The following is a 15,075-nucleotide window of genomic DNA, read 5'->3' on the forward strand; positions in this document are numbered from 1 at the left end:
AGGGGACCCGGATTGGGAGCGCCTGGAGGGAAGTGTGGACTTCGGGTGTCAGGGGCCTGCACTGGGGTATGGGGGTGGGGGTGGGGGGAGCTGGGCGGGGCTTGGGTGGGCGAGGCCAGCCACGGGGCGGGGCGGACGGAGAGCGCAGGCTCAAACGGGGGCTGACAGCCCGGCGCTCTAGTCGGACTGCAGCGCTGGGAAAGCCATGAAGTGCACCGCTGGGAAGCTCGCTTGCTCGGCTGTGGGGCTATGGCTGGGGCTGCTGCTGCTGTGTGGCTGGGGCTGCCCCGGGAGCGCTGAGCCGCGGGCTCCGCCGGAGAAGATCGGTAGGCCAGAAGGAGGCAGCGGGGGCAGAGGGTTGCGAGAGCGCACCCCGCACCCGGCTGCCGCTGCCTGATGCGCCGTTCCCGGCACCCATGAGCCTGCCGGGCAGCGCGGAACCAGCCCTCTGCGCAAGTCGTGACCTTCCCTGTTAGTGCCTTGGGGCCACTTTTTGTTCCCCAGGGACCGCGCCTTCCCGGGCATTGAGACAGGCCCACTTGAGGAACGGGCCGTGGAGGGAGGGACCCGGACCAAGCGTCCTTGCAGAACCTGTCCCGGGAGGCCTGGAGCTCCAGGTGGCCGAGGTCCCTCTCGCCGCCTCCCTTTGCTGCACTTGTGGGAGGCCAGTCCTTTGGCTCGTCTTGGAGCCATGGGCCACTTCAGCTCTGCAGACGAGAGGCGCACGCGGGCACAGCACACCCAGCGGTGCAAACAGGCTGACCGCGCTGACCGCGCCTGCTTCCCATGATGGGCTGGGGCGCCCTTCCCCCGTCCGCTCCGCTGAAGTCGGCCGGCTGGCGGAGGCCCGTGGCTTGCACAATTTCTCTGCCTGGGACGACTACACAGCCGAAACCGTCACTCTTTCTAGTTTCAGTCTTCGTGGTGTTTTGCTCCCTGTTTGTTTTGTGTTGCTTGGCTTATTATTATTCTTATTATTTTTATTCCCCTTAAATAAGGCTCTGCTCTTTGGGTTCAGGAGCCTGTTTATATTAACGAGACAGACCACATCCAGGGAAAAATGGCGGCCACTTTATTTAAAATGCGTGCTGGGAAGGCCCCACCTCCTCTGTTCCCATGCGTTGGGCACAAAGAAGGGTGTGCGGACCACTTGGTACCTTCGCAAAGAACTGTGAGAATCTTGGGGCATCTGGCAAAAACAAAAAACAAAAAACACCCAAAATAAACAAAAAACCCAAACCAAACCAACCAACCAAACCCCCAATTAATGTCAATTTATAAGTTAATCTACTACCACTTTTGAATGGGAGCAGTGGCTGCCCAGATTCAGAGTTCTATCTTCACTGAAACTGTCACTCCCCCCTTAACCCCTCCACCAGCCTGCCTTAAATTGTTTTTAACAGCCTTAAGTAACATTTTTAAAAAAATTTGATTTAGAGCCTTTCAAAAACTAACAAAACCTACAAAGCTGGTAAGAGGGAAAAATAAACTCTTCCTTTTTTTTTTTCCTCCCCATAGCTATTATTGGAGCTGGAATTGGTGGCACTTCAGCAGCCTATTGTCTGCGGCAGAAATTTGGGGAACATGTGAAGATTCACGTGATTGAAAAAGGAGAGGTGGGGGGCCGTCTGGCCACCTTGACTATGCAGGGACACGAATATGAGGCAGGAGGCTCTATCATCCATCCTTTAAATCTGCACATGAAGCGTTTCGTCAAGGACCTGGGTATGTAATTTGGTCTTCCAGCTAAGCAGGTTTCAATATCCATGGATATTGTCAGATAGGGAACTGAAACTCTTCTGCCTTGTCAATTGTCTTTTACAGAGAAGCTGGTAAAACTATTTGCCTCACTTTCCTTCTAGCAATTCGTTCTGCCTCAGGTTCTGCGCTGCTGTAATGGGACACTAGTTATCTGTATCTTCAGTTATCTGGAATTACAGACATGGGGCGCAGGGTGGGGATGGTTACTGTTGTTGGTTCTTAAACCTCTGGGTTCCTGTTAAAGAATCAGAGAATGCTTAAAAAAAAAACACAAATGAACTTATTTATGGAGCAGAAACAGACTCACAGACATAGAAAACAGACCTATAGTTACTAGGGGCAAAGAGGGGTTGGAGGGATAAATTGGGAGTTCAGAATCTGCAGATATTAACTACTATATTTAAAATAGATAAACAATAAGGTCCTACTGTATAGCACAGGAAAATATTCACTACCTTGTAATAGCCTATAATGAAAAAGAATATGACAAGGAATATATATGTATGTATAATATATATGACTGAATCACTATGCTGTACACCAGAAATTAACACAGCATTGTAAACCGACTATATTTCAATTTAAAAAATCAAAAATAAAAAGAGTCAAAGAATGGTTTGAGTTAGCAGAAACCTACTGTGTTCATCTTACAGCTGGGGGAATGAGGCCCAGAGACTTGAAGTGTCTGGCTTAAAGTCACACAGCTATAAGTGCAAACATGTGCCTGGAACTTGGGACATCTGACTGCTTCCCTACCAGCAGAGGTGCCTGACAGGTGTTGGGGGAAGTCTGCAGGCCTCTGCAGGCTCTTTCCTCAGTGAATATTGTGTAATTTTGGCCTCCTTCCAGTTATCAGAAATATCCAGTTATGCAAAATAGGATTTGCCCAAGAGTGGGGCTGCCTTTTCCTTAGCTGCTTTCCATATCTCCTGTGGACGCTTCCTGGGCCTCTTTCCTCCATGAAGGCAAGTGGATGCCAGGAGCAATTTATGCTGCAAAAATCCTATCTAACATTTCAGTTTTTAAGTTGAACTCAGCTGGTACTCTGGCTTTTTCTTTTGACTTTTTCGTCTTTTTAGACTAAATATAGCCAGTCTAATTTTGATACATCTGCACAATCATCTAACCCATCTTTCAGAGAATCTGCTTTTGGACAGTGTGGTGAGTGTCTAGGGTATCACACACTGGTCTAAAGATAGAGCTTGGATATGTCTCCTGAGAACTAGGGGAAGCCTGGAATTCGCTCACTTCACAGTGTCCCCAGTAGCTTCAGATTACCTTCTTTCCTTTGATCAGCGTGGACACCACTGACTTAGCTACCCTTTCTTTGTTTTTGCAGGTCTCTCTGCCGTTCAGAGCCCTAGTGGCCTAGTGGGGGTGTATAACGGAGAGACTCTGGTATATGAGGAGAGCAGCTGGTTTATAATTAACATGATTAAACTAATTTGGCACTATGGATTTCAGTCCCTCCGAATGCACATGTGGGTAGAGGATATATTAGACAAGTTTATGAGGTAATTTTTTTCTCTTCCATCTAACCTAAGACCTTTTATTAGATGATGTTTAGAATCAGAGTTTCTTGGAACAGTTCTCTACCTAACCGCAAGGCCTGTTTGTCAGATTGTTAGGCAAAATGTTTTGTATAAAATATGCAGACCATGTATCCACTTGGAAATTGAAAGGGGAGTTTATTTTCGCCTCTGAAATTATTTTTGCAAATGCTCAAATATATTTTGCAAATGCTCATTTTGTTTTGTCAGACACTTTTAATTACTCTACAAATACTAAATCCTTAAAGTCTCATGACAGATCTCTGAGGTAGGTAGTGTGATTAGCTTCTTTTTACAGATGTGGGAGGTGGCGGCTTAGAGAGGTTTCAGGTGGGCAAGTACACCCACCGAGTAAGGGGTGGAGCTGGAGTTCTCACCCAGGCAATCTGGCTCCAGGGTCCTCACTCTTAATTTCTGAAGTGTGTTAGTGTTGTGAGTAGATCAATGAGGTAATGTGTACAAGAGCTTGTAGAAGGGATCAGAAAACTTAAAGGAGCTGTATTTAATTATGGCATGATGTTTCAGTGAGCCAGCAGCCTGGAATAGAGTATCAGTTTTATGCCTCAAGAATTTAAATTAAGATATTCAATTTCAGCCTTGTCCTGGGTAGTCAGAATACAGGTGCCCCTTCTTTATGTTTTTCTGTTATTTTCGAAATTTTCCATGTGTATGACTGTGCATTGCTTTGTTAAGTAGGAAAAAAATAACATAAAGTTACCAATCTAACTTTGAAAGATACAATCAGTTTTTTTAAGTTTGTTGGCATGTACTGACTTTTATGTTGGTTTACAATTTTAGATGCTGGAATGATTTAACTCGTAAATGCTAATAATATTTCATTACTATGATTGTTCCAACATAATAAAAGAATTGTTAAGAAGGAAAATTTGGGGGTGAGTGATATAGCTCAGTGGTAGAGCATGTGCTTGGTGTGCACAAGGTCCTGGGTTCAATCCCCAGTGCCTCCATTAAGGTGAAAACTAAAAAAATAATGATTAAAAAAAAAAAAGAAGGTAAAATTACATGTCATGTGATCAAGTATTGACCAGAACAAATGTAAGAGTTAAATAGGATGAATATACTTTAGTTTCTGTAACTTATAGTAGTTAGGAATTCCTTTTGTTCTTAACATCATTCTGAGGTCAATTCCTTGAACATCTTTCCAGTGGGTATGTTAAGTTTGGCTGCAGTGCAGGTTGTTTTAAAGTAGTCATTCATTTATTCATTCACCAAATACTGTTTAGTATGTGCCAGGCACTATTCTAAGTCCTAAAGATATAGAACCTAGAACATGTCCCTGCCCTCAGAGAACATACCTTCTGATAGAGAGACAGCAGTTAACTAGGAAAATATATAGAACTTGTATAGAGACAGCCGTTCCCTTTTTAAAAAAAAGGTGGCATGTTGGTGCATGCTTAGCAAGAAACTCAAGTTCACATGGCATCAGACACAGCCCTGCCGGTTTTCGTATCTGTGGCTTGCTTGGCATGTAGAGAATTGCCCTTTGAGAAATCAAGAAATCACTTTTGAAGTGAATTCTGTATATTACAGAACTGTGAAAAAGACTGAGTGAGGGTCTTGCTTGTTTGCTTTTTTTGGTGGGGGGAGGTAATTAGGTTATTTATTTATCTTTAATAGAAGTACTGGGGATTGAACCTAGGACCTCATGCATGCTAGGTGTGCGCTCTACCACTGTGCTATATATAGCCTCCCCTCTGTACTATTTTTGATTTTAGGAAACAGTTTCCAAACTATGGAATGACTGCCCCTCTCTGGTGTATCTTTGATACTTGATTATATAGCACTGACCTTTCTGTTTTTTAAAGGGTCATGCATCAGACATGTCTGTTTCTTTCAATAAATCAAGATCATGCAAATCTTATTTTGGTAATTTTATCATACCCTGTGAGATAGTTGGCGAGAAGGCAGGTATTGAGCCAGCGTGTGCCAGTAGCCGAAGTAGTGAAATACTGCTGAGGTTGTGAAATAGCTGCTGCCTGCCTGTTTTGTCTTCCTCAGGAACCTCCTCCCCTGCCCCCCGCAGGGAGTCTTTTTTTTAAAATGGAGGTACTGGGGTTGAACCCAGGACCTCATGCATGCTAGGCGCACACACTCTACTACTGAGCTATATACCCTCCCCCGTCCCCCCCCAGCACGAAGCCTTGATTCAGTTCCAGTGCTGGAGTCAGTCTACTTTCTATTTAATGCTGTACCAGTTGTTAAATATTTGCAGTATCACCCATGTCACAGAAGCCAGGATTGGGAGCCACAGAAGTTGCCAAGAGAGGAATCCTTACATTTCAGTAAAGCAGTAATTCTCAACCCTGACTGCAAATGATATTCACATGGGGAATTTTTACTACCAGGGGGAGGTAATTTGGCATATATATATATATGTATACACACACACATACACACACATACATGTATTTTTTTTAATAGAGGTACTGAGGATTGAACCCAGGAGGACCTTGTGCATGCTAATTAAGCATGCACTCTACCACTGAGTTACATACCTTCCTCCACAACACGGGGATCTTTTAAAAATGAGAACACTGTGCTCTATCCCAGAGAATTTTTATTTCATTGTTCTGGAGTAGGATCTGGGCATTGGTATGTTCATCTTAGGTGAATCTTAACTATAATCAAAGTTGAGGACCACTAGGTTAAAATGCACAATTGGAGAATATTCTTGAGTTTTTTTCTTCGAATGGTGTAGAAACTTAAAGTCCTTGCTCAACATTTTTGCTCTTTTCCTTTGGTATATATATGACAGATCCAGTTGGCTCCTTTTGAAAGTGGCTTGTGATTTTCTGTAGGAACTTTTGAGGGGTCAAGAACTTTTGGGGAGGTCTGCTGACCAGCTTCGAGGAAGTACATTGTCATTTTTGTGCTTCCATTCCAGAGTGTGCACAGTGTGAGCCCAGGTCCATGTGGCAGTAGTAATCCGTGACACTTGAAAGACGGTTCACCCTTGTGTTAGGCAACACCCCACACCCTGGGAGGATGCACTCATTTTTCTCTGTTGTTGGAGGTACTTGGGTAGAGAACTTGCAGCCCCTGATATCCACACTTCCAAGTTAATTTCCAGTTCTGAGCATTTATTTATGCAATTCTTCTGCCTGGATGCCATTCCTTATCCCAGAGTTCAGTCTCTTATCTCACCCCTTTTCTAATACTCTGGTCACCTTCCCCTAATTCCTTAGTCACCATTCATCTCTCTTTTCAAACATCTCTTAGGCATTGTATGTGCACACCACATGCTCACTTGTGTTGTTCCACAGTATGCTCATTAACCAGAACGTAGTAGATATTCACTCAGATACTTGTTGCATTGAACCCTGTGGTCCACTGATGGCTTCCTGTTGCGATACCTTGGCTGATAGGCTAGGCTAAAGCTCACTCTTGTCCCCAGTACTTAGTGCATTTCTGGGGATATGTTAGATCCTTCACACTTCTTGATCTGAGGCTGAAAAAGCTCAGAGTGAAAGGCTTTATAAACATCCCCTTTTTTTCCCTAAAAGGAAGAAAGTTACTTGTAACAAATATTTTGAGTCATTTTTTACTCTTTTTTTGTTCTCTCATTTCCCAAATCCAGTCTGTCTTGAATCCTATCTTTAAAAAGTATGCAGTCTTTTTAAAAAAATCTAAAACTTCACCACTTCTTGCCATCATTACTGCTACCAGTTTGATCCAAGCCACTCTTATCTGTAGTCTGGATTGTTGGAGTAGCCTCCTGGGGTTGGCTGAATAATGCAAGGTGTCCACGTCCGAATCCCTGGAACCTGCGAATGTGTTACCTTACATGGTAAAAGGAATGTTGTAAATATGATTAAGTTAAGGGTCTCAAAGTGGGGAGATATTCTTCATTATTTACATGGGCCCAAGGTAATCACCCAAGCATGGGAATTTTGGGGGCTCTCCAGACCTGCCTTATCCCCTCTGTGGCTTCCAGCTTGCTGGGGTCACAGCAAGATTGTAGTGGCAAGGCTGCCGATTTTGAAGGCTGCCTTGTTGCCAGCAAGAGGAGAATGGGAACAAAGCAAGTTCAAGTGCCACAGGGCTCATTTCTTCTTACTGACATTCAGCCACTTAGCTTGAATAAATACTCCTGGGATTTGGACAAGTGTTTTGTTTATTTCCAGAGTCTTGAAAAAGTTGATGTTCAATGTGTGCCACAGCTTTTATGTCGGGGCAGATGTTCTAAGGTCCTTCCTCCATCATTTTAGGAGTGCTTCTTCCCTCTCCCTTCCTTTTTTCTGACTGGGCCTCCTCCTGCTCGCGTGATCTCCCTGCGTCGGCTGCACTGGGCCACACTGTTCCTTGAGCAGACCAGGCTTGTTTCTGTCAGAAGGCTTTTGTACTGCTCTTACCTCTACCCAAAATACCACCCCCTCCCGGTACTGCAGGGCTTGTATCCTCACCTCCTTCAGGCCTTTGCTCAGATGTCACCTTCTCAGTGAGGCTTTCCTTGACCACTCTGCTAATTTTTTTGGACTGTCTTATTTAGAGCTGCAGCCCTGCCAACTCCAAGCATTCCCAGCCTTACTTTTTCATTTACTTTTCTCCTTAATGATGATCATCCTCTAAACTTCTAGGTAATTTGCTTACATTTATTAATTTTTTTATTGCCTGTTTACCCAACTAGAACAAATGCTCCACTAGGGCGGGGATTTTTTCTGTATTTTATTGACCTCTGCATCCTCAGCACCTGGAACAGTGCCTGGCCCAAAGCTGATGCTCCATAATTATTTGTTCAATGAATAAATGAAAGAATGAATGAATGAATGAATACATGGTTAAGGGTCATATATATGTAGTTTAAAAAGAAAGAGGGCTACTCAAGCTATCGATTAGCAGAAACTACTAGTTACTTATATCTAACTTTCTGATAAATATGTTTGGGGGGGGGAGGTAGTTAGGTTTATTTATTTTAATAGAGGTAGTGGGGATTGAACCCAGGACCTTGTGCATGCTAGGCATGCGCTCTACCACTGAGCTATACTCTTCCCCCATAGATTTGTATTCTAGTGCAACTGGTATTACAGAGCAGTTACAACGCTCAGTGTTTCTATGGTGTATGTTGTCTCATGCCTCATTTAGGAGGCTTGTTTGATTGGGGTTGGGGCTCAGGTGGGAGGAGGCAGGAAATAATTTTTTTATAACAACATATATAAGTTATTTAATTAATTGGCTACTATTTTGTCATGCTGACCATTAGCAAAAGATCACTGTTCATTTTGTGAGGTATTCAGTCTATTATTTTTCTAAAGAACTCAATATTTTCATCCTACTTTTTCCAATTTCTTAGAAACTAGAAGCCAGATGATACGGTTGGAGGCAATTCTTTTAATTTCTCAGTTTGGATGCTGAGAATTTTCCCACACAAATTTATTTGACGTTTTGTACACTACACTGTTAGACAGTAGGTAATGTTAAAATGGGTAGGACGTTATCTCTGCTCTTTGAAAAATTACAGTTCATTTTGAGGGAAGAAATTTGATTTAAAAACTCCTCCTACAGCCACTGACAGGAGACTGATAGGATTCCTTGACGGAAAGGAACCATGTCTTTCTCACTTGTGTATCACGTGCAACCTGAGAAAAAATACGTATTGAGTTATTGCATGAATTAATTTATGGGGATGTATTTCAAGTCCAAAGTGCAGAGAAATGTGAGGTGATATTTTCTAAAAATTAAATAATACAAAGTAGTATCTAAGTATTGGATGAGCAGCATGAGTGCTAAGTTTTATGGGACTTTTTAATGTGGTGACATCACCATGGACTGGGAAGTTGGGCAAGACTTTGCAAAGGAGGTGGGATTCAAGCTCTGGAGGACCTGTAGCTAGCTGTCCTATGATTAGGAATGAGGACGGTATCCACGTGGAGGGAAGAGCGAGTGCATGTTTGGGAGCAATATACAGAGCGTATTTAGAGACCAGGGAATTGGGCCAACTGTGTCCAAGTGAAAGGCATGAGTGTGTATTTGTGTGTGTGTGTGAGTGTGTGTGTGTGTGTGGTTGAGGGCAGGGAGGAGAGTGGTGCTTGAGCCTTCTACCTGCTATGTGACTTTTAGACCATTTCTTTTACTTCTACTTTGTTTCTGTTTCTGCAGTTAGAGCAAAGGAGACTTGATGAGTTTGGCTCAAAAAAAATCCATTTTTTTTTGATGTCAGAACTTTATTGATTAAGCAGTAGTAAGCGAGATTTTTTTTCAATAAGTGAACGGATGACAAAATAAGAAGGGTATTTTAGGCTTCTGGGAGATTCATAAATGTTTCAAAGAAGAGAAACCAGAAGCAGGTACATCCATTCTTCATTTTAAGAGTTTGAATGTAAATCCTGATGTAAGATCAGGGAAATGAGGGTGAAGTAACAAGAGAGATGTTAGAAAGACTGATGAAGTTTCCATGTTCGGTGGGAGCAGCAGAAAGGAGAAGTGACGTGTTTAAGTCTGAAGCTAAATGAACTGAGGATGGCACGTAGGATGTTAGAAGTAGCCTGTTATTTCTGGCTGGGCTGCAGGGTAGGTGGAGAGCATCATCCTTAGTGAAAAAGTAGAGTTTAATTGTAGACGTGGCCTCAGTGCTGCTGGAAGATAAGGCAAATGAGAACGAGACATCCCCTCCTCTTTAAAGGTGCTCCCAGTGACCAGATTAATGCAGAAGAGTGTGTACAAAGGACAGTGGGCTTCCAGGGGAGGCGGGGGGAGAGGGAGGACCAAGAGCTTCTGGGACCCCTGGGGAAGGTGGTGACTGAGTTGCGTCTCACGTGATAGGTGGGAATCAGAGGAAACAGGAAAGTCAGTTTGAGTCTTATGATGCTCTTTTCCTTCTTTATGTCTACCCTCCCCCGTCTTGTTTGATGTCTAATGGCCATTTCTCTTCTATTCAAAAGGATCTACCGCTACCAATCTCATGACTATGCCTTCAGTAGCGTGGAGAAGTTACTGCATTCCCTAGGAGGGGACGACTTCCTTGCACTGTTTAACCGATCACTTCTGGAAACCTTGCAGAAAGCAGGCTTCTCTGAGAAATTCCTCGATGAAATTATTACTCCTGTCATGAGGGTCAATTATGGCCAAAACATGAACATCAATGGCTTTGTGGGTAAGTCAGGGCTTGGAATAGTCACGGACATTAGTTAGGAGTGGTTTACCTGATGCTGTGGTGGCTCCTGACTTTGGGCCATGATTTGGAGAAGACCCCCTTTCTCTGTGAAACCTCAGGCCCAACAGAAGCATTGGCAAATTGTGTATATGTGGATGTGCATTTTTATGGGAACGGTGTCTTTAGTTTTCATTAGTTGAATGGTTCTTGACTGGGGGAGATTTTGCTCCCAAGGCCATTTGGCAGTGTCTGGAGACATTTGGAGCAGGGCTCGGCTACTTGGGAAGGGAGAGTGGGGAGAGGGTCTCTTAGAGTCAGAATTAAAACACATTGTTTTCCTCCCGCCGACAGGGGCAGTGTCAATGTCCGCTACCGATCCTGGTCTTTGGGCAGTAAAAGGTGGCAATAAACTTGTCTGCTCACGGCTCCTTGAGGCTTCCAAAAGCAATCTTATATCTGGCTCAGTAATATCCATAGAGGAGAAAACAAGGACCAAACAGACAGGTGAGCTTGAACATCTGTTGTCTTGTTCCTCATTTCCTCTGCAGAAAATAATTGCTTGGGGAGAAAAACCTCTTTTACCATCTCCTGCTCAGTTCCAAATGCTGAAATTTTAGACTGGATGTGTTGTGTCGTGTGGGAATATTCGTAAATGTGCTCAAGTACAGCGGCATAACTCCTTGGATTTAAAAAACAATCACACCCTCAAAAGTACAGATTTCATACTCTGTACTTATTGACAAGGTTTTTTTTTTTTTTTTTTTTGATTCCAAATAGAAAATTGGTGGCAATGTAATAATAATGCAAGGGAAAACTTTCTTTAATTCCTCAAAATGATAGAGAAACTATTAAGAAGGTATAGAATTATTTTTAGAAGGTATAAACTATAGTATGTTAGAAACAATTACAAAAATAATGTGTGCTTCCTAATTTCCTCTAGGAGATCCCACAAAGATGTATGAAGTGGTCTACCAAACCAGATCTGAGACCCATTCAGACTTCTATGACATCGTCTTGGTGGCCACTCCGTTGAATCGAAAAATGTCCAATATAACTTTTCTCAACTTTGATCCTCCAATTGAGGAATTCCATCAACACTACGAACCTTTAGTGACCACTTTAATTAAGGGGCAGTTGAATTCAACTGTTTTTAGCTCTAGACCCTTAGATGAGTTTGACCTTGGTACCGTCTTAACCACTGATAATCCAGATTTGTTCATTAACAGCATTGGGTTTGTGTCCTCCGTAAGAGAAGATAATAGTCCTCAACCAAAAGCAGAGAAGGCACACGTTTGGAAGATCTTTTCCGCAAGAGCTCTTAGCAAAGAGCAAATTTTAAAGCTCTTTGTGTCCTACGATTATGCTGTGAAGCAGTCATGGTTTGCGTATCCTCATTATACGCCTCCAGAGAAATGTCCCTCCATCATACTCCATGATCGACTCTATTACCTCAACGGCATAGAGTTCGCAGCAAGTGCCATGGAAATGAGCGCCGTGGCGGGCTACAACTCTGCTCTCCTCGCCTACCACCGCTGGAACGGACACACGCACATGATTGACCAAGAGGACTTACATGAGAGACTTAAAACTGAGCTCTGAAATACCACCATCTCTTTTTTCGCCCCCTCCTGGTTCCAAATGGAGTATCACTGGCAAAAAAGAGCACAGTCTGAGCAGAGATGATTTTGAATCAGCTATTTTGCCATTATCATTGTTTAACAAAAGTAATCCCAGTGAGTCATGAGAAGATACAAGGTTCTAATTAAGCATGAAGGCATAAAGGTGGCATCTCCACCATTTCTTAACTCTTTTAATCCATCAGCAGCATTTCCCAGATGTGTCTGTTCGTAAGAATCATCTGAGTTTCTTAAACAAGATGGGTTCTCTAGCTCGTCTGGAGATTCTGATTTAATAGGCCTGGGGTGGCCCCTGGATTCTGAACAAAACCTTAGAGCATTTTAAGTGAGTGCTTGAGGACGACTTATCTTTTAGCTGGGGACTAGGTGATTTGTGCTTCACAGCTGGATGTGATCTTCATTCACATAAAACTACATGGGAGCTGGTATCTTACGCCTGGATTTAGTAATTTATACCCTTTTTCAAAGTAAATATGCCCATGCCTGAAGCCTGGACTTTCAGGATGTTCTTTTGCTTGCTTCTGTCTCTGTTTATTTAGGGGTGAAATTCAGAAGTCTCAGTAGTATAAACTTAAGATGTCATGCAAAAATCTCAAGTGAAATGAAAAGCAAATACTGGCTAATAAAAATTTAGCATTCTGTTATCAAACCCTCACCTGAGGAGCTTTGAAAAATGCTGATAGAGCGCCACAACAGAGATTCTGATTTAATGGATTGAGGATAGGACCTGTTTTTTGGTAGCTTTTTAAAGTTCCTAGTATGCGTGCAACCTGGATTGAGAATCACTGATGTGAGGGTTTATGTTTCCAAAGGGTTCTTAGTGCCTTAAAAGTCCCAAGAAACCCAATCCATTATCAGAGCAGATCCGTGATGCAAAGAATGATTTCTCTCAGTGAGAACTCAAGTAATCTTGATAGTAAGAAGCACTGACAGTCTAACAGCAGAGGCAACTTAGATTACTCCAGAGCAGTTGGCACTGGAGTGGGATATTCAGAATGACACCATGCTTGATCAGATCCAGCATATGTTCAAACTGTTAAATGCTTCTAAAGGTACTGTAGCATTTGGGGTGAGAAACTGGTTGCTGAAATCTTAAGGCAGTGGTTCTCAGCCTTGGCTGTACATTGGAATCACTTATAGGAGTGCTTCTTGAATGATTCTAACATGTAGCCAAACTTGAGAACCGATTCTCCCATCTGTACAACGATCACGAGTGACCGTCCTTAGTCACTGGAAGGACAAATAAAAGCTCCTGAATTCTAAAAGTAACTGCAACCAAGTTAACATGTATTAAAAAAAAAAAGTCTATTTCCAGATTATAGCAGTAGCTACTTTAGTGAAAGAGAACATTGAGTCTTATTTAAGACAATTTCTTCTCTACTTCTGTTACAATTGTGAATATTAATATGCTGATAAAACTGCCAAGATATATTTGATGTAGAGGCAGGGATTAAATTTATAGTTTGTCAAAGGGTCAGCTTTTTACTATTTTTATTCTTAGAAAGTATGTTAAGAGGCATTTGTATTTTTTCTTTTGTTGTTTTGATGAAGACAGTATGTAGAGAATGTGATACTGTTATGTATATTGCTAAAAGTGGGTAAATACTAATGAAATAATTTTAATTTCTACCACTTGTAGGCTTGTTTTGCAATGGGATATATTTTTGTTTAGAAAAACACCAATTTAAAATGTTGCTATTATGTCAAACCTAACTGATTTTGTTTTCTGACAGGGCACCTGAGATTGCTTTCTCAAAGAGCAAAAACAGGTTATTGGTATATTGAGCATGTTAGTTTTAATGCAATTACAATATTTTTTTTAATTGGAAGAAAAATACTATCAGAGCCCATTATTCCAGAAGGCCACTCAAATCATCTTTTTACAGTAGAGACTGGTAAAAACTATGTAGGGGCTGAATGAAAGCCAAGTTTTGCTCCAGTGGTTCTCCAGCTTGAGTATGCATCACAATCACCTGCAGGGCTTGTTAAAACATTGCTGGGCCTAACCTCCAGAATTTGTTTCAGTAGGCTTGGAGTGGGATACAAAAAACTCCATTTCTATTACGTTCCTAGGTGATGCTACTGGTCTCGGAACCACAGAGTTGTGGTATAGTTGCAAAAAACGCGAGCTTGTCAACATTAGTGAAGATTTAAAGAGCTGCTGGAGAATAAAAGTGTGTTGGCTTTCACATCAACTCTAGTTAGTCTGATCCCTCTGGCTCTTCATTTGCTGAATCATTTCCTATGAACAGGAAATACCATTTTGGAGATAAATATAAGCCACCCATTTTGTTCTATTTTACAGGTACCTCACACCCATTCTCCAGTTAAAGTGATTCATGATCGTAGGCTTTTTACCCCATCACAAAAACAGGCTTAAGCATTTGCTTGATAGGTTTCTCAAGTTGGGTTCATGACACAACCATCTGTAATATTGTTCTCATCTGAGGCTGTGCACCGTAAAACTTATCAACTAGATGAATATATTACAGGCAGCATTGTCACTATCCTCTATCCCACAAAGAATCACAATGCACTGGAATGTTTTTATCAAATATATTTCTACTCTTCAAAAGTTTTTCCCCACTTATGTTCAAAATAAATCATCACTATTTCCTGTGTTTTACTTCTGTTGTGCTATATGGTTGACCCTTAAACAGCATGGGAGTTAGGGGTGCTGACCCTCCAAGCAGCTGAAAATCTGCAGGTAACTTACAGCCAGCACTCTATGGACGTGGTTGCGCTATCCAAGGTTCTGAACCCGCAATTCAACCATGGATAGTGTATTAATGTAATATTTACTACTGGAAAAAGCCTATATACAACTGGATCTGTGCAGTTCAAACCCGTGTTTGACTGCAACTGTACTTGGAATGTGGATGTACCTGGAAAGTCAGAGTACCTCAAAGTTACTTCAAGAATTTTGAAAATTCCAGTTAACGTTCCAGAAGAAACCCACTCAGTTTGCAGCTTCTTTACCTCTGTTCAGTGGTAAAAGACAGGGGAAAGGGGCATC

At 42.3% G+C, this 15,075-nt stretch overlaps 1 protein-coding gene and 1 non-coding gene across 2 annotated transcripts; both read left to right on the forward strand.

Annotated features, from left to right (window-relative positions):
- The first annotated feature begins 144 nt into the window (after positions 1-144).
- Positions 145-14,685, forward strand: PCYOX1 (prenylcysteine oxidase 1). Its single transcript, XM_010963727.3, has 6 exons — positions 145-326; positions 1,519-1,725; positions 3,101-3,275; positions 10,211-10,422; positions 10,774-10,926; positions 11,363-14,685. Exons 1-6 carry the CDS (start codon positions 206-208, stop codon positions 12,019-12,021), a joined length of 1,527 nt encoding a protein of 508 aa, XP_010962029.1. The 5' UTR covers positions 145-205; the 3' UTR covers positions 12,022-14,685.
- Positions 4,201-4,279, forward strand: TRNAT-GGU (transfer RNA threonine (anticodon GGU)). The gene has a single exon. It is a non-coding gene; the product is annotated as a tRNA-Thr (tRNA).
- Positions 14,686-15,075: the final 390 nt, after the last annotated feature.

The sequence above is a fragment of the Camelus bactrianus genome, chromosome 15 (genome assembly GCF_048773025.1).
Source record: "Camelus bactrianus isolate YW-2024 breed Bactrian camel chromosome 15, ASM4877302v1, whole genome shotgun sequence".
Classification (NCBI taxonomy): domain Eukaryota; kingdom Metazoa; phylum Chordata; class Mammalia; order Artiodactyla; family Camelidae; genus Camelus; species Camelus bactrianus.

What these genes read in the sequence shown, in the direction of transcription:
- PCYOX1 (XM_010963727.3), top strand. Translation starts at nt 206, where the DNA reads ATGAAGTGCACCGCTGGGAAGCTCGCTTGCTCGGCTGTGGGGCTATGG. An exon ending in GGCTCCGCCGGAGAAGATCG is followed by an intron (nt 327 to 1,518) that starts GTAGGCCAGAAG and finishes TCCTCCCCATAG; the next exon opens with CTATTATTGGAGCTGGAATT. An exon ending in AACAAGGACCAAACAGACAG is followed by an intron (nt 10,927 to 11,362) that starts GTGAGCTTGAAC and finishes AATTTCCTCTAG; the next exon opens with GAGATCCCACAAAGATGTAT.